Source organism: Mastacembelus armatus, chromosome 7 (genome assembly GCF_900324485.2).
Source record: "Mastacembelus armatus chromosome 7, fMasArm1.2, whole genome shotgun sequence".
In the NCBI taxonomy this organism is placed as follows: Eukaryota; Metazoa; Chordata; class Actinopteri; order Synbranchiformes; family Mastacembelidae; genus Mastacembelus; species Mastacembelus armatus.
Genome location: NC_046639.1, coordinates 6,579,287 through 6,599,127, shown reverse-complemented (window position 1 = coordinate 6,599,127; position 19,841 = coordinate 6,579,287). Strand labels below are relative to the sequence as shown.

General features: G+C 39.2%; 1 protein-coding gene across 2 annotated transcripts in view; it reads right to left on the bottom strand.

The window, feature by feature from the left end:
• LOC113146171 (glutamate receptor, metabotropic 4) overlaps positions 1–13,497 on the bottom strand; it is a 124,686-nt gene extending 111,189 nt beyond the window's left edge. For both annotated transcript variants that reach the window (XM_026333481.1, XM_026333482.1), the window contains exons 1-2: positions 13,400–13,497; positions 2,400–3,400 (exon numbers count right to left, since the gene is read on the bottom strand). In XM_026333481.1, the coding sequence (XP_026189266.1) occupies positions 2,400–2,933 (534 nt within the window). In that variant the 5' untranslated portion in view covers positions 2,934–3,400; positions 13,400–13,497. The remainder of the gene's footprint in view (positions 1–2,399; positions 3,401–13,399) is intronic.
• Positions 13,498–19,841: the final 6,344 nt, after the last annotated feature.

The window sequence follows — 19,841 nt, the reverse complement described above, 5'->3', positions numbered from 1 at the left end:
GTGATGCTGAGGTGTCTACAGATGAAGCACTGTCACTGTACTTGATTGGAGGTGTTACCTAACCATTACCAAAAAACCCATTCTACATTTTTTCCTCCTTTTAACTGTAATTCTGCAGCATGCTCAGCTAATGGCTGCTCCCAAAACCTCTCAGTGCTTGAATCATGTCAACAACAGACTGGAGATTTTAGGATTGTAACCAATAATACCACAGAACATTCAGTGCTTACATGACCAGGCCAAGAAATAGGCACAAATAAATTCCAGTTTTATGCTGCTTGTGCTATTCAATGGTTTGTCAGTCCTAAATATTAAAGTGTATGTCTCAGCTATCTCTTATAATGAGTGGTTTGTAGAGAGGTGCTCTTTAGCTACTATCTCTTGAAATATGGTGTTTCCATCTGAGAGTGGCAGGATCCCGCAGCATTGTTTTCTGTCCCTCAGTGGGATTTGCCAGTTGTGCCCAAGGCCTTGTCGAGGAGGCTGTTCAAGCTCACTGGGCAGATACCTGTAAGACCATTGTCTATCAGAAAAGGATTACTTCTTGTTTTGACCTCAGCCAGGAGGGCAAATAATTTGTGCACCATTTCAGTCCAGCTAATCAAAATCTGAGTCATTCACTCTTTGACCATGAAAACTGAGTGACTTAGATGGTGCAGTGCACTGTTCTTTAGACAGGACAAAAATTAAAAACCTAAATAAATGATTTATTTCTACTGCTGAAACTGGCATCCTGTTTGGAACATAAAGGAACTCACTGGCAAAATCCTGCCAAAACAGAGACTGCGATGTGAAGATGCATACATGCATACCAATGTCATGAGAACTGTGTGTAAAATCTTTATGCTGCCATTGTTGCCCTCTTCATGGAGGAAATGATGTCATGGACTTGTTTATATCATATTTTCTGTTAATGTATTCATGTCTCTCCTCTCTGCTATGAAGAGGCTCAGATATGTCAAGGCTTTCTTAGCAGTGTTGACTAACCTGTGTTTGTAGGCAGACCACTGCTTACCTCTACACTGCTGTGAGACACTTTCTGTGTGATTCTGATGCCAGCCTTGTGTCATACATTTCATCAACCATTTTGAACATTTGTTCTCGTTGACTTGGGACTTGTAAATCAGGCTTTTGATGTGGCATATTCTTATTTTTTTTTTGTTTGTTTTATTTTTTGTTTTGTTTTGTTTTTTGCTGAACAGGTAAAATGGCAGCAGACAGGTGAGACACTGTGTCAATGCAGGTGATTGAGGCCTCATCATCTAAAGGGCCCTTTTAAAAGATGATCACTGGGTGAATAAAACAAAGCTACAGTACACACTGTATTTCTTGCCATTTTTAACGCACCGTGTTTCTCTGCTACTCCGCTAGGCACTGAAAGTTAAATGGATCAGGAACAGGAAAAGTAAGGCCGTTATATACTTGCTTACTATGCTCAACCCCCAAAAGGTTAAATAGATTCATATTGATTTTATTTATATGCACACAGGCAGCCAGCAGATATATAAAAATGGTCAATCTTCACTTACGTTCACAGAGCAAGGGTTACAATATCCATTATCCACGTCTATATCTGTGTGTGTGTGTGTGTGTGTGTGTGTGTGTGTGTATACTTGTGTGTATATTTGTGTGTATATATACTATATTCTTCCTACAGTTAGTCTGACATGAATATTGGGATATTATGAGAAAAAGACAACGTGTTTTGACACGTTCTTTATGCTCATTAGCTTGGTTGTGGCCTATAGTTTGGGTTGACAGCACTGAGCAGGTATTACAAAAGTCCTGTCATATGTTGTTTATGTTGTCCTCTCATTTGCACACTTATATCTTCATCTGGTGAGCCAACACAATGCAAAATCTCATTTTACACACTATATTCAATAGCAGTGCAATGAGCTCACGGTGCCATGCTTGGCTTCACCAAATTAATTAGGAGAAGGGAACACTACGGACTCTTGGCAAATTAATGTCATTAGTGAGGAGAATTATGGTATAATGATGAGAGCGTAGTTTTCTGGACAGTGGGAAGAAATGGCTGAAACTAATGTGATTTAAGCTTCTAATGAAAATAAAAAGGTCAAAAGAAAGGCAGTAAGAACACGTACTGGGAAATGCTGAAGACGACTTATGTGCGTATGTCTGTGATTGTGTGTGTTTGTGTTTGTTGCTTCCAGTAAAATCAACTGTACGCAATGTGGTGATATTAGAGTATGAGATTAAAATTCAGAGTGTGCCTTTTGGTTATGTTGTTTTTAAATAAAAACAAGATATCCTGATCTCTAAAATGTGTTGTATGCTGAAGGGAGTTGTGTGAAAGATCCATTCTCTGCAACCATGATTAGAAAGAAACTGCAGAAAAAGTCAAGTAAAGAGGAAAAGATGTAGAAAAAACTGACCTTGAAGAGACGCAAAATGTTGGCTACCATGATTGACACGGAGCTGGCAGACGCACCAATCACTCCCACCACTCTCTCAGGCTTAGTGATGATGGGCGGCCCTCCACTGAGACACTTGACATCAGTTGAGTCTTTCTCAATCAGTGCCTGAACAAATGTCAGCGACTGTTCCAGAGCATGGGTGTCCCGGGAGCAGGTGTCCAGGATGCGTGCCCCCAGAGTGATATTAGGCAGCAGCTCGTTGTCGTTATTGATACGATCCAGGGCAAATAGCATGGCCTCCAGCCTATGGATCCCTTTCTCCTTCTTCAGCTCTCCACAGGCTTTGCCATCGTTTCCTCTCGCATGCACTGGAAACAGCCCACCCAGAGATATGTCCCCATCAATGCGTATTGAATTGAGGTGTGTGTGACCTGGCATTTTGGGTTTGGCGGCCAAGGCGATCAAGAAATAACAAGCCAACAGTAATACCCAGCAGCAGACACCTCTGTGGCAGCCAGTGCACACTCTCTCAAAGCCTCCTTGCAGAGTCATAATGAAAGGCTAAATCCACATGCAAATACAAATTTAGGTCCTTTGAAAATGAAAGTGGTATACACACATAAAAATGTCCCAAGGGTTAGCTGAACTATTTTTTTTTTTTAGAGCACAGTCATCTTCAAAAGTTTCTTCTCATGGTTCTAGCTCTGACTAAACTCAGTATTAATAATTATGCAGCCTCCCTGTTTTTTTGTTTTTTTTTAATCGCTACCTCTTTTCTTCTTTCCTCTTTTGTGCTTCACTCTTTTCCTGCACCTGCGAGTTGTGGTAACATGCAATAATTAAACAGCACTGGGTGAGCTGAGTCCACAGAGAGTGTTTTTATAAGACAGGAACAAAGGTGGGCGGTTTGCCTCTATTCTCTGCTTCTCCAGAACCAATCAGCTGAGTTTGCTTTTTATATTGGTCATTCAAGCAGGCAGAAAGTCACGAGATGACCCAGTGGGTTCCACAGCAGGCTCCTGCAGAGAGATAGAGAGATCTGTGTGAGACACTGAATGAACAGCAGAAAAAGCAACTTCTGGAAATGAAGATGAAATTAAATCACATTAACCACAATAAAATGTTGTGTTTTTTCAGGGGTTTGCTTGGTATTAAGTTTTGTTAGAAGGTCCTATTCATATCGATTCCTACAAGACGAGCTGCAATGTCATGCTGTCCAGATTTTTGCTAAAATCATATTCAGGGTCACACACTGGACAGTCAGAGTTCCAATTTAGTTTCTAGATCCTGAAATTCAAGCAGAAATAACACCTGAACGCAGCACCCCTCACAGGAAATCTATTCTGTGTTGCCTCTGCTTTCAGAGCACTGCAATGAATTATTTCTATGTGCCTTGAGCATAACTGATTTGCTGCTGCTTGGCACTGTTCCACAGACTTCATAACCACATACTGCTGCTCATGTAGATCACCTCTAGAGTTTTAGTGAAAGGTTACGAAATATTGTGCTAAACTAAGAGCACAGGATTCAGATAATCAAAAGAACAATACTCATGACTCATGAGCATATCTGCTGTTTGCATGTCAGACCTCTCATAGTCTCTCCTACTGCTCATATCAACAGTGCTGCTGGATTCTGTGTGCATGCACGAGTGTGTTCGCGCGCATTCTCAACAGTTGGCTGGTTTCCTCCACAGTGCCAGACTAATAGAGCGGTGGATCTAGGCACAGTGGGAGAGGCCTGCAGCTCCCTCTCACTCTTTCCTTCTCAGTTGACCATCTCTCTTTTTCTCTCTCTCTCACACATACACATACACACACACACACACACACACACACATATATCTGTCAGGCTTTACTTCACGCTGTTTTTGTATGCTAACATCCAGACTCCCACTGTGCAGTAACAGAGGATACAAAGGGCAAAAAGTCATTCAGGATCAAAAACTTGTTCTACGTTGCAGCTGCTGTCAAACCCTTCGCTGTGAAGCAGTGATATTTTGCAATTATTTTAATGATGGTGGAGGTGTGCTAGCTGGCAGTAATGGCTCCCTTTTTCTCTCATATTGTGTGTTATTGAGGTTTCAAGAGATTTGCCACACCTCGTGAATTATAGACAGCTTGGCCATCCACTAGTCACGTGTGTCGTTGCATTCTTCAAATCAGCAAATCAAATAATAAAGATGCCTTGCTCTAACGGTACACAGTGGCCTGTCTTGTGCTGCTTCTCCCATCCTGCTGGGAACCAAAAAGAGATATTTATATCATCTTGCACAGATCATCCCCCTAAAACATGGCATCCATTATGGATGAGAGCCTACGAGTTGCTGTGAAACATCTCATTCTAGGGGAAAGCCTGGAGGAGACGGATGAAGAAAGGCAAGCTACGCAGACCTGGTCTTTAAACAAAATATCTTGAACACACTGCCACACATGATCAAAAGAGCCTGAGTGAGGATGGAGGAATAACTGCTGTTTGTTAACCACCATTAACAAACATTTTTTTTAGAACAGCACCATAATAAAGAAAATGGTCCTTGAGCATATTATTCTGTATGACAGTTTCCATGCGGAGATAATAGTGTGAAAATGAAAGAGAAAAGCTACAGATGATAAATTTGCTTCTTGCTTCAAATCAGGCCATCTTTCATTGTTGTGATCACTAATAAAGCCACATTCAGGTAATTACAGTGCACAGCTGAACAAAACAGACACGTCTTGAGAGCTGGACAATACTCCAGAAACTGAGTCAGGCTTTAGGAAGAAGCATAGACATTTCAGAGATGAAGTCCTCTGTGCCTCTCAAAATCTTTTTTGAAAGGGTGGACAGCAGAGCGCCTTGAGTGTCATCACTCTGTAAAACACTGCATGTACAGTGGCAGCTCTACCAGATGTTTAGTCACAAGGCCCAGATGGGCAGAGCAGATAAACATCAGCTGTCTGTAGAGAACAGGAGTTTGTGGAAATAGCAGAATCCACACACCAACCATGTCCCCTCACTGTGACGAGGATGAGCTCCAGCTTCCTCTGCATTCACCCACATTCCCCTGTTGTTGTGTGCACTCTCTGACTGATGGCTGACAGGCCTAAAGTTTTCACTGAGAAATACATATTTATATGTAATAAACTTATATTTATGCTATACTTATATTATTAACGTGTGTATGTCAACATTTCCGTGTTTGCACATAGTGAACTAAGTGGGAAGTGATTATTCAAATTTGTTTTACACTGTATGGAAAATTAATCAGCACCATTAAATAGCTGGTAAAGCCCTCTCACTGGGTAATATCGCACAAATGCTGAGAAAATAGTGTAAGCAGTGACTGTGCACCATTTCAGTTTCTCTTCACATGTGAAGTTTCTGTTAAAACACAGATTGTAAAGCGTCATTTTTTTTTTTTGCTGCCATCAAATGACAAGTGTGGTAATTCACAATTAGGTTTTTGAGATTTTTGTCATGCTAATTGTCTCCCAAACAATTAGCTGCATGACTTTGGAGCTTTCTTTTCAATTCTTTTCTTTTTTTTTTTTTTTTTTTTTTTTTTGATAAAGGCTCTTTTTCAGAAGAACTACATAGACTTTCTTTTGACATTTCAATTGAGTGCAATTTACTTTAATTTGTTACAAGCATGTAAAAGTTTAATGGCCACTAGGGAGTTGCTCTTGGGGATTTAGCCAAGAATGGGAGAGGTAGAGCTATTAGATACTAAAACGAAGGGACACATAAGAACAGCCTCTGAAAAAGTTCAGTGAAGTACAAATCTTATCTCCGCCAAATGATCAAAGATTGCTGAGAGCAGTTCTAAATTTTGAATCAGACACTGGCTACATGCCAGCCGCTGCCATGCCAGAATGACAAGCACACTCCCACCAAGCCAGATTGCTTCTGAAACAACTCGGCCAATAATTAACAACTTCCTTGCTATAAAAAGAATTTTGTTTTGTCTCAGTTTTAAATCAAGTCTTGTTTTAGTCTTGACTTGAGACTCATGCTGTGTCCACACTGTTTATGAAAAAGATGTCACAGTGATTGTAACAAGTGAATAACATTTCAGCTATTGTTTATAGCATCAAGGCTGTAGTGTTGGTGTTTAAACAACTTGATGGTGTTTAATAACTAGCAACAGTAAATGCTGTGAATAGATCAGTTAGTATCACCTATTCAACATGTATTTTGACGAATGATAGAAATTCCCACTGCTGCTAGAGTTGATATCTGCACTCACAAAGATCTTATGATGTATAAGCTTTTATTAGATTGTGGCATGTTTTGCTGTTTATTCATTCTCTCTAAAATTGGAGAAAGCACAAAAGAAATTACGAAGAACTCAAGCCCCCAATCCTGTCATCTCTGCCATGGCATGCATAATGCTAATATGACTTTCAGAGTGGAGCTGGGCACTGCCTGACAGTGATGTCCTAATGTGACAGGGAACCACTCTTTTGGCTACTGTGCTTCAGCAGCAGTGGAGATACTTGGGCCCAAAAGGCCAATGCGACCACTCCGGAGAATGGAGATAAAGTCCTCACAGTCACAGTACACACAGTCTTACACTGTCTGCATGTTGGTGTGATGGAAATACATAATGGCTTTAGCTTCAGATTGTTTAATCATAGTCTTCATTTTCATTGTCTCCATTGCTGAAGAGTACAGTGACAGATGCTCTAAAAGCAGTTTATTTACATTTCAGTACATTATAGGTAGTGACACTGTAACATGTTACAAAGGTCCTGTTTTGATTTTTATTTTTCTAGACCATGGCTTTTTAAAGTAGCATTCAGAAAATCAGATAATGCTAAGACAACTTTGCCAACTTTATGTCACTACTGTTTATCTGACTTCAACTTCAAGGATAATCATGTCCTGAGCTTTGGAATTACAGCCTGCATTTATTTATATTTTGGTGCCATTAAAAATGCAGAATTAGTTAGTAGCAGTTCTTGTTTACAATGTACTCATGGAAATACATATACAAATAGAAAAAAAAAACAAAACCTAATAATTCTTGGGAAAGTCTGGGGTGTCTTTAATCTCTGTTCTCTAAGGAGATTTCTGGATTTGTCTGTGTGATGAAATATGTGTATTGTGAGGTCAAATTTGACTGAGATATGACTTTGAGAAATTTTTTACACAAATTTGTCTGTTCCGTTTTAATGCCTTTAATTGCTTTTCATGTCACGCAGTACCTTTGCTTCCCTCACCTCACCAGGCGGGAATGGGAGAGCACCTCTGTACGAAATAATGGGATGATCTGAGATGAAACATAGTTTTCTTTTAAGAGTACAGCATAACCTCTGTGGCAAATGTTATACAAACCACTGCGAATGCATCATGAGTCAGTGTCACATAAATTCTGAGTGAAATGTTCCTTCTGCGATGAGTCAAATTCAAGGTAGTGAAGACAAACACAAGGGTGCCTAAAGGAAATGGAAACCAGAGTGGTGTGCACAAAGCTTCATTACATGCATTGTAACTCTATAAACCAGGTTATCTGCATTCATCCCATCTCCATTACAGACATCAGATACCCTCCCTCAAAGATAACTCCCTTTTCTTTTTCTTCATTACTCCCCCCTCCCCCCTCTCTAAGACACTGTCCATTAGCTCCCCGAACCAGAGCTGCACATATTAGGCCCACTTCATATTCACTCATTAACACTTTCTTCATGCAAAATGCAGATTCTATTAACCAACAGTCTGTGTTGCTGCCCTGGGCTAACAGAAAAGATGATTCAGGTCTTTTTTGGAGAATATCCAACAGTGAAAATGCAGAATGGGAGAAAACAACTGTCTTAAGAGGTCATAGAGCTGTAATAATAACATTAAACATTCACAAGCCTATTTGTTTTGTATTGTTAATGTACATCATATGCTAGAGAAATGTATATTTCTATACATTTCTTAAATAATATACTATAATTTATATTATTTTTATCATATATGTTCCTTGTGGAAATCTTCACAATTATCACCAATACAGGCTATATGTAGACAGAAAAAAATCTTTTCAGCTGGAACCCCTTTAAATGGGACAGAAATGAATCTCAGAATTCAACTGTTCAACAGATTCTGTTCTCCGTGATGCAATTTCCACTACTCTTTTATGTTTTTTAAATGCCTCCTTCCTACTAAATGTATGTAAGATGTGAATTATTCAGAGCTAGATCCTTCAAGGTTCTGCCAACATATGCACAATTAATAGAAGTATAGAAGAGTGCAGGAAGATATGACTTTGTTCTGGTTTTACCTTCATTTTGAATTCAGAGAGATTAGAAATGTTTGTATGAGAGGCAGCGAAGCAATGAACAAGAGGTACTAGCTGAGGCTATGTGTGTGTCCCACTTTGCTTGAACTAATTTACAACCGTTTACAACATCAACACACAAAAAGCACCCTTTGAGCTTTGCTGTTGAGGAGCCAAGTTTGCAATTGCTTGAATCAGAACGCCCTAAATGTGCCAAATGACACAGCCCTAAGCAGTGAATGTTATGAAGATTCAGCTACATCCAAGAGAGAAAAAAATACTATTAATCAAATTAATTGATAGTCAAGCTAGCTGGTCCATTGAAACTTTACACTGCTGTGGTGAATGGTGGTATGAATGGTCAAGGAGACAGGAATGACGCATACAATACTATCAAAGAAGAACTTAAATTTAAATTCTTTTTAACTTTAAAACTAGTCAGGAGTGAATTTAGACTCATACACTAATTTTTAGGCAGAACTTTTATCCTTTGGGTACATGCCCGCTTATACACTTCTTATACAAAGTGGACAACAGATGAACAGTCGGGCTAACAAATTTCTTTCAAATTTGATCGCAACAATGAAGCATTTCTTGTGTCTGCTGCATAGAAATCAAATGAAGGAGCACTGTGGCAGCTACCATGTAAAGTACTCTCTGAATCCAATAAATCTCCTCCAGAGCATCCCCCTAATAGTAAGTAATAGCTGGCTAACAGTGCTGAGCACATTTCAGAGTGTGCAGAGAAGATAGTTTTGTTACAGACAGCAAATATTCCAACTGCACTTCCCTCAGTGATGACAATAGGGCGGCAACAACATATTTGAGAGGTATCACATATTTCAAATCACACACTGAGGTTCTAAGTATAGCCCAGCTTTATCTGCACTCCTGGAAACAGAAGCTATGAATACTGCATCCCTCTGGTTGCTCCCAGCCTGTCAAAGAGGGTTTCAGCGTTGAGGCATGCTTGAATGGATAAAGTGGAATTTTTATCATGAGAACACCACCGTTCACTTCTCTAGTGCATTCCTTTACATTGAGATGTAGGATGCAGAGGGAAGTCGACTATTTGTGAAAGAAGAGGAGGATATAGTATATTAGTATTGTATATTTGAACAGAGTTGAAGAAGAACAAGTGCATTAGAAGCTCCTGAATCTTTCCAGAAAAGTGGTTACATCAGAAAGTGATGTATGATTGTCTCCACCAGCCAAAGTCCTAGTTTAAAATGAGGTCCGAGTGCTCAACAGGGGAATTGGGGGATGGAGGCAGTCAGTTTGCTGTGTCTGCTTTAGCTGGTAGAACTCATTTGGTAGTTCAAATTTATTTTTTAGGCCAAAGATTTACTGTATTTCCAAAAAAGGCAAGCTGAGTCCTGTGAAGTCATGCTCTGCATCCCTGCCACGATTTCACTGCTGAACACCTGGACCTCATTTTCACTGGACAGTCATTGGTGGTGATAATCATACAGTACATCATTTTCTGAGATGCTGTGTTTTTACAAAATGTAGGGTTAGCTCCAAACCTGACCAGCCCCAGTGCTGATTTGTGCCAAATGGGAGTGGTTTCCACACCATTTCTATTTGGCTCAAGAAATGGCACATGCAGCCACATGAACCAAACAGTGGCAAACACTAAAAATGTATATTTCACACGGCATGATCCAAATCAGAATATTATTATTTTTAGCAACATTTATTGCTTTTCCAGAGATACACTACATAGTCATGTTTTGCCTATAGCCTCTTCTACAGTCCTACATTTTAATATTTTCTAATATTTATATTGTTTATCTGATACTTTATCCAGTCTGTTATCTACAAAAAGTCTTTCCACACCTCTATCACTATTTGCCACCGTTAGCTAAAAGGGTTTCAATGGAATTGCTGCCATTCTTTTACTAAGTGGCATTCACCACCCCTCTCACTACACAGCATGTGGCAAGCTGGTAGGGCCAAATGGAGCAGCCCTGAGTGATTTGAATAAGTGTCAGGAGGTCACAGCAGCAGGGCCTTAATCACACGTTTCTCTCCCAGTGCACACAGCAAAGCACTGATGCTTTTGTTTCATTTTTCACCTGTACAATAGCTCAGCTGAACTCTCAGGAATTTTAATCTCTGTGCACTTTTAGTCATTGCTTTATAAATGTATATATCAGTTTTACTGTTTCCTTTTTCACCAAGATCATGGCTTCTAGTGATTTTATTGATTTTAATGCTCTTGTATATCCATCTTTTATATTACAGTTTCTATAATACCCACACTTGCACTTTCACTTGGTGGTATTTTGCCATGTAACCTTTGCTGCAAAACTAATCGCCCCTCTTGGGAACAATAAAATTAGCAATGAAGTTGTTAAGGCCAGTGACAAACAGTAAAAACATGGCTGTACTTTACAACTGGACTAGGACAAATGGCAGCTGAAAAAAGCACTCAGGCTCTTGCTATTGTGGTGAGGGGAGGTAAACATATATATATATATATATATATATATATATATATATATAAACTGTGTCTTCAAACGATTGATTGAAAAATATTATGATAACATAACATATCGCACCAATTGCATTTTCTACAAAAATGTATAGACAAAATCATTTTGTAATACAGAAATATAATTTTGAACTGTGTTGCAATGAAATCCATATCTGGTCCACATCTCTTCCACAATAATTTCCCTTGCCCAGGTTTTCATGGACAAAGGGCTCTCAGTGATTTTGTTGGCCGGCCACAGTAACATTGTGGTGCACTGTGTTGTGTAACAGTGTATCGATGTAGAGCTGCTGGAGCATCAGGCTACACACTCCCAAGCGCATATCAAAGGTCCTGTCAGCACCACAACCAGTACCCTTACAGGCACACTCACTTCCTTGTACTGTCATCTTTCTTTTTTAGTGGTATCATTACTAAAAAACTAGAGAGCAGAGCCCAGCTTGCTTAATGCTATCTGCCAACATTGTAATCTCTCCTCTATTTTGTCATTCATCTCTTCTTAGAGGGATCTCTCCAGCTTCAAAGGGCACCCACTCAGCCTTCGGTCTGATGACATGGATTTAATCCCAGACTAACGATTTTATAAAAGTGATTTTTTTTTTTTCTTTCTTAAACTTGTCAAATGTGCATGTTGGGCAGCTAGAGTGTAGTGAAAGAGCATGTTATGAGACTGAGTGGAACTGAGAGTTGAATACAAGAATACAAACAGTGAATCAAAGGGTATTAGGTTAGGAGCTTTGCATCATTGCTAATTGGGTTGCCAGTGCACTCTAAAATCTGCCACTTTTTTTTTTTGGTCCAAACCATATTTTGCAATTCTTGGCAGAAAGTGTCTAGCAAACCATTAGAGACGTTCAGTAGAGTGCTGCAGGCAAATAGTGCATGATGATTGTTGCAGTCAAACGAATGTTACAGGAGCCTGGAAACAGTATTTGTATACCATCCAACTCAGCATAGAAAAGAAGCACAAAAGCATGAAAGCTAGTTTTATCAGTGCCTAGTCTGTGCTGCTGCACCCTTGGCATCCTCCTTCATGTAGCCTTTCCCTTACCATTTTCTGTCTAATTGCTGTTTTCGTAACAGCTATCCTCTGTACTCAGCTGATGGTTTGAAAGTCAGTGTGGAGAGGTCGTCCTGATAATTTGCTGTTTTACAATCCTGTTATTGTGAAGTCTTTAAAGGCCATAACCATGACTGACAGCTATGCAAATAACACTTCACTTGACTTTGTGAAATCTGAAATTTGACCTCACAGGAGCTTTTCAATGGAAGAGGCACTGAAATCAGTCCGAATACATGCATATATCTCTTAGACGGGATCCAGTAAATAGTCCTGTGACAGTAGCCCTGAGCTTAGCCACAGGGCCTGTCCACTGTGATCCCACCACTGCAATAAGCCAGTGACTTGTTCTGCTGCAGAGACTTTGTACTGTAAGGAGGCTCATTTCTAGTTTTAAATCAATGACAGTGATCTATACTGACTGACGGCGTTAATGGCCGAATGAGATGTGATGATGGACTGTCCTGCTGTCCATCAGTCCACCCACAGATCAGTATTCAGACGCAGGTCACAGTCCATATGCTGTGTTCTCTTAAATAAATGTGACCTAATGCATGAATACTTCTAACACTGAATGCAGCTATGACACAAACACAAGAGACATGAATGAAGACAAGGCTCATGTTTTCTCATGAACTTTGTTGTTTATGGTGCTTTAATGTATTTACAGCTGAATTGATTAGTCAGTTGATTAGCTGATTGAAAACTAATGGGCAGCAATTTTGATAATTGATTATCACTTCATGTCAATTTTAAAAGCAAAATGTGGACATTTGCTGCATTTAGACTTTTACGATTGGCTTATTAAATTGAACACCTTTAGGATTTGGACCATTGATCAGACAAACAAGCAATCTCAAAACTTCATATTGTCTGTAGTTGTTGTCTCATGTTCAAGAGACCAAATGACTAATCAATCAGTCAACCAAAAAATTAGAATTTGCATATGAATTAATAATGAAGTGAATAATTAGTTGCAGCCCTACGTATTTTGCATCTTTTCTTGTATGCTTAAGTCAGAGAGATCAACTCAGCTTTAAGTTTACACCAAAAACTATTAAGGTTTGTAGGCAAAAAAGAAACACACAGCTCACAGGCAACACCACTTGGTGTATTACACCAATAAGTCCCCAACAACAAAGCTATACAAACTTGAAAAATGTAAGAGTAGAAAAAAGAAAAACATGAAGAACTTTAAGGCTGAAATTACTCACTGCTCACTCCCGCCGACTGCAATAAAAAAGAAAGTATGTCTTCCATGTCAGTACACAGTAACAGTAGCTGCTCTGGGCATGGCCTTGTGCCTCCTTTGTGGCTTTCAGCAGGAAACATATTTGATTCCAGGGTTTTTCCTGTATGGTCTCTGTGCCGTTAAATCCTTGTGCCTGAGCTTCAAGGTCTCTCTCTCACAAACACCATTTTTTACAGGGATAAAACAAGGCACCTTAAATTTAGGGTCCTTTGACATTCTTGGATTTTGAAATGCTATGATTCTTCTTTCCCCTGTCTCTCTCTGCAGTATCCAGTATTTACAGGCTTGTTGTGTGCATCTTGGGTTTTTACATTTCAATACGAGACATTAATTATTCACCCCTCCCTGCTTCATCACGACCTCTTTATCGTTCTCAGTCTCTTTTGTTGAATTCTCAGCAGCAGATAATGCAAACCTCTCTTTATAGCAAAACTTAGCCTAGCCTGAGCTAACTTTTTGTTAGGCAGTCCTTTAAGTGTATTGACCTGATAATTGATCCTTTCATCTGTCATGTTAATTCTTGGATCAAAGGAGATGAGGCAGAGTATAAAAGGGACAGACTACAGCTAAGATTTGGATGAATCTGCAGCCTCACAACACTGCCATCTGTGCTTAGAGATCAAGGGAAAACATTTTGGCAAAAACTGTCTCATGCACCTCTTTGACACTGTAACAAAACTCACTGATTTTCTCCAAAGATGCTAGAACAGTAGTTCAGTAAATCCTTGTACTAGTGTCCAGGCCTCGTGTCTGCCCCCTCACTCATCTTACATATTGTAGCTGAAATTAAACATTTTTGTTCTAGTAACCGCACTTAAAAATTAATACAGGTTTTGAGAGTCAGTCTACTGCTGGCATTCATCATCTTCTGACAGCTTCCCCTGAAGATTAGGCATTGACTCTCACCGCCACAGGAAAAAAGGGAGGAGCCCAGATGAGAAACAGGGTCATTAACTTGAAGCTTTTCAGTGGAAATGGGTGTCTGATTGAGCAATTGGCATTTTGTGAGAAGAAAGCTTTGCAAGACCTTGATCCATAAAGGGATCATGTAAAAGATTTGGCTGAATATGTTTGTAAAAGTTGTCACAGCTGGATATTCTGTGATACTGTGGTGTAAACACTGACACATTACTCGTCTTCAAGCGATTCGCTGATCTTTTGGTTATGGATGAGAAAACAAAAGCTGATCGCTAAGCCCATCAGGCGCTGTCTGTCTGCTAATCTAAGGTGCATTTGAACAAGACTCATGGCACAGCAGCTTATTGGTCTAACTTTACACTGATGTCAACGTACTTAGGAGATTAGCTGCTCAAGAGGGAAATGACACTTGAAACAAGTACTTCCCACTTTAGATGAGATGAGTATTCAAATGAATGCAGGATTTCAGATCCATTACCCTCAAGTTTGTTCTTCTTTTTATAAAATTGTTTTGCTCAGCCTAGTTTGAGTACTTTACCAAGCAGCAATTAATGCATGCTTGTGGATAACAAGATCTAAAGAAGACATTTTGCAGTAATTTTAACAAGATAATTTGTTCTTTGTACAATTTGCATTTTTAGAAGAACAATAATTTACCCCCAAATGATAAAAATTAACTTGATTAAAAACAGCGTAAGTATTAGGCAAAACTAAGAAAATCAGTTTTACATTTTCCAAAGTTTTTAACTTTCACTCTTCATGTCTGGAGGGTGTAGGCAGAACCTGAATAGGTCTTGTAAATCAGTGTCCAGGACACGATCTCCCTGTAGCTTCCCACATGATGACCAGTGGTCTTTAATGGAGCTAAAGCAGGAGCATGTCATCCAGTTAAAGAACCAGGGACTTAACTAACCAGTGATAGTTAAGTATTAAATAGGGCATTATGACGTAATGAATTATGTGAATACAGATGCACATTATTTGAGAAATAATAATAATAATAATTTATTTATTATGTTTAAAAAATGTGCTCATTCTTATGAAATATTATTTGATTATGCTTCTCTCCACAATAACAGTTTATTGCACTACCAATTTAAAATTCCTGCAGTTTTTATTTTAAAATTTTTTCAGTGTTGGCTTTTATTTCACAATACTGTTTTCCTCAACGGGCAGCATGGTGGCTGAGTGGTTAGCACTGTTGCCTCACATCAAGAAGGTCCTGGGTTCTCAACCCGGCCCTTCTGTGTGGACTTTGCATGTTCTCCCCATGCGTGTGTGGGTTTACTCCAGGTACTCTGGTTTCCTCCCACAGTCCAAAAAACATGCATGTTAGGTTGCCCATAGGAGTGAGTCTGAGTGTGTGTGGTTGTTGTGTCTCTATGTGGCCCTGTGATGGACTGGTGACCTGTCCAGGGTGTACCCCTGCCTTCCACCTGGAAGAGAGCTGGTATAGGCTCCAGCAGATCCCTGTGACCCTGGTTAAGGAATAAGTGGGTATAGATAATGGATGTTTTCCTCAATGTTATTTTTGTTTCAAAATGACTTTTTTCAGCAGAATGACTTTGTCAATCAAGGCCAGGAGGGCGGGATCAGTTATGTGCCTAGTGATACAGCAAACTTGTTAGCTATGTCTCAGATGTCTATGCCAGAAAATGCAAAAGTTTTGAGAGCATCAAAAGGAAGAGGCAGATGGCTGACTTTGGAAGACAGCTGCTCCTGGGAAGATCCATCATAGAGACAGTGCTCAACTGCGTCAATCACATAACTGGTCCCCTTCTCCTGGCCTTGATTGATAGTCAGTCAATAAAAACAACATTGTGAAATAAAAAGGACAGTTATTTCACAATGGCTTGTTCATTTAATCTTAAACTCTTTGGGGCTCCATATGACTGTACATTCAGTCTGACAAGGTGCACAATGGGGACTAAAAATATCAGAACTCACTTTGTGCCTTTATGGTAACTGTGTGAAAAATGTACCTTTCTGTATGAAAATGCACTTTTCCTGTATTTCTAGGTTTGAAAGTGCAGGTTAGCTGAACATGAATGCTGTTTTTCAGCTACGCCCTGCTGCACACAGTCACAGCTGGAGGCTGCATCATACACTCACAGTTTTATCAGTTGGTCACTGAGCAGCCCCACTGGAGCTTTTGCCTTTGACTTATTGCTCCTATGATGTCTGAATGTAAAACCTTAAAAAAAAACAACAAAAAAAACATCTAAACGCTGAACCGTTTGAGCTTTGTGATGATACACTTGTCCTGGTTTGTATCTTGTAGGACACATATACAAAAGCAGGTGAAACACATTACTGCCAGTTAGCATATGCAATACTGTATATGACATTAATTACAGTGATTGATAGAAGCCGTAATATATCAAAACATGTAAGATACATATGTAAAAGCCAATATAAATGTGCATGTAAATAAGGTTACATTTTCTTCCTACATTTTCCAGCTAATTTCCTCACTTTCCTAAAGATGAACTATTTGCCTGTGTATTGCTAGGATATTTCCAAAAAAAAAAAAAACACAGCGTCGGACCACTGATGTCACACATTCACTGTGCCAACATACAGTACGTGGTTTGCCAATATAACCATTCAGCTACTCTTCATCCCCATTAGTAGTTGTAAGTTAAATACAGAAAGTGTTGCTACAGTGAACAAATGTTAATGTCTATAAGAGTTTTCCTAAAAAATAAATTGACTTTGAACTGACATACATTATTGATAAGACATCAGACTCAGTCACTTGTAACCATTTGCACAACATAACTGCAAACATATTCATATATTGTATAATTTTTAAGTACATGTAAATACTTTGTAAATAATTTTTATAGTTTTATATTTTTGACTCCTGCATTGTATACTGTTTTGGATCAAACAAATTTCTACTTAATTTACACAGACCAACCTTTCTTGAAACTATCTGAATAATGATTTAGAGCTAATTGTTAGGAAGTTATGAGGAAGGCTTCCAGGAATTTAGCTTGGAAAATATGGGACCCGGAAGGAAAGCAGCACTGAAAAAATAAAAAAAATATTTTATGTGAGGATGAACTGACTGACAGATGCATTCAGCACGCTTGTTATGGCTCGATGATACAATGTAATAAGATGCATTTAATGGGAAACAGGGTATATTTAAAATGATGGTTATACACAGAAAATGCATATGGAGCACAGACAATTTAACCATACACGTTTACATTGTGAATACATGTACACTGTTTGTAGATGCTGAAATCCAGTCACACACTGTATTATAGCAACATAGCGTACATATAAATGACTGGCTATTTTTCTTAATGTAATACAGTGTTTATGCCCTGTATGCCTTGTTGCTAATAAAGGTCCTGTCAAGCTCTGTCTATGTTTGCCAGGGGCTGCTTTGCTCTACCAAAGCGTAATTGTACATGTCTCTCTTGTCAGCTCTCCAAAGCTCCTTGGGCTTGACACGAGGCATCACAGCATAAGAACAAGGGTCACAAGCACTAGACATATCATTAATCACAGAATCTGGGGGTTTTAGCCTGGGATTATCCATCCCTAAGGGGGCTGAGTCAGTTATGGAGTCCCCTGTAGGTGCTGCAGCTAGAGGAAAATGTCAGTCTGGTGGTACCTGATAGACTTTGCCCTGGTTGAGGCAATCTGCAGAGAGGATGAAAGAACTGGAACATTGATTTCAGTTCAAGAAGCAGGTGGGAGGAAAAGGGAAAAGGACTGAGCCAGAAAGGCCTTCATACAAGCGGTCTATCCCCAGTTGAGGGAAATGTCGTCAGATAAAGTGTGGCAATGCCCGTGTGGGCGCAGGAATAAAAAGCCTCTGCAGTCAAGATGATTCAGGTCAGTTTGTTGTCTCTTATGATTACTTGTCGCCCTTCATCCACTTACATTACCTTTTGAAATCAGAGGAAGCATCAGTAATACAGAAAAAACACCCCAGGAAAACCACTTTTTGAGTCAAGCTATTTGAATAGAATTTTGTTTTTAAACTGTTACCTACCCTCCTTTTGCATACCCAAATTAAACTAGCTGTTGTACTTACATTTTAAGGTTTATATTGATGAGCTTGGTATCATTGGAAAGGAAACACTTTTTAGTTTATTGTGACTTTATTCAAATTTGTCCGACGATTTTGGTCTATGTTCTGTAGTATATACAAATCTTCACTCTGAGGAAGTGTACTCATTTTTGTAAGTGCAACTGGAACAAATCATCTGCCGTGATGAGGATTACACTGGTAAGCATATTCTGAGAGAAATAAAGATTAATTTTTGGAGCTACTTTCATTATCATATTGTTTATCACATTTTAACTCTATTCTTAACACACTCTTCTCAAGGTGCTAGTTTTCTACCCAGGCTTTGTCATCTTTTTATTTAATCACTGTCAGGTTCAAACAGAAATAATATATTTGAATGACTCTGTTGTCTAAAAGCATTTTGTTCTCTGTTGTATCACCCAGGTCGTTTCAGTGAGTGTAGTGGAAAAGGAGAACATGCATCCACCTCTCTGACCCCACCCCCTTAAAGAGATGGGGAGGGGTCAACTGCCCCTAAGGCTGTTGTCTTAACCTGTGTGATTAATGGTGCATTAACGAGATGGCAGGTCTTTGAACACATCACGACTCTCACATTGCCTCTGCATTATTAATGCCAGCACAAAGAGCCTGTTTAATGAGCCAGAACTCTCTCAGTGGATGTTGATTAGGCATGCTCTGGGTGTAAAGACTCACCCTTTCTGAATGGATTCACATTTCAGGGGCTGAGATTTTTTTTTTTTTCTTTGCCCTTTTTTGGCTGATGTGTATATATTTTTTGCATACATAAAAGCCTGGGAAAGAAACAGGGCTTGACGTAACAAATGTCCACGTTCAGTTTAGCCCATTAAGCCTCCAGCAATCCCTGTTAACTCTCATTTTAAGTATTACCTTTTGAGTTATACTAATCAAAGTACAACTATATAATATAGTTTAGAATATTGATAGCACTCTCTTATCTTTAAGTTACATATGATGCTATAGCCAGTAGCTGAGCTTAGCATTAAGACTGGAAACAGGGAGAAACAGGTACTGTAGCCTGGCTCTGTCCAAAAGTAAAACAAATTTGCACACGAGCACCAGTAACACACTAATCTACACATTATAGTTTATTTAATCCCCATAAAGTCACTGGCAAAAGCCTTTTTACCTTTGAGCAGAATCTTTATTTTAACATAGGCTGGCATCTCCCAAAACTACCTCCTCAACTCAAAGGAAAATGAACTGGTTTTGTGTTTACATTTGGTGTGAAGTGTAAATTCTGTAGATTCTCTTCTCAGTTTATTCTTTGTCATTTATTATGCTCCTTTTCTTCTTCGGAAAGCACAATAATGACAGAGAACAGGTCAAGTTAAAACAGCTATTTAGGGCAATGGTGTCGCTAATTTTTACTAATAGCTTGTTAACTGCACAAGAGCCCATTTGGCCAAAGGAG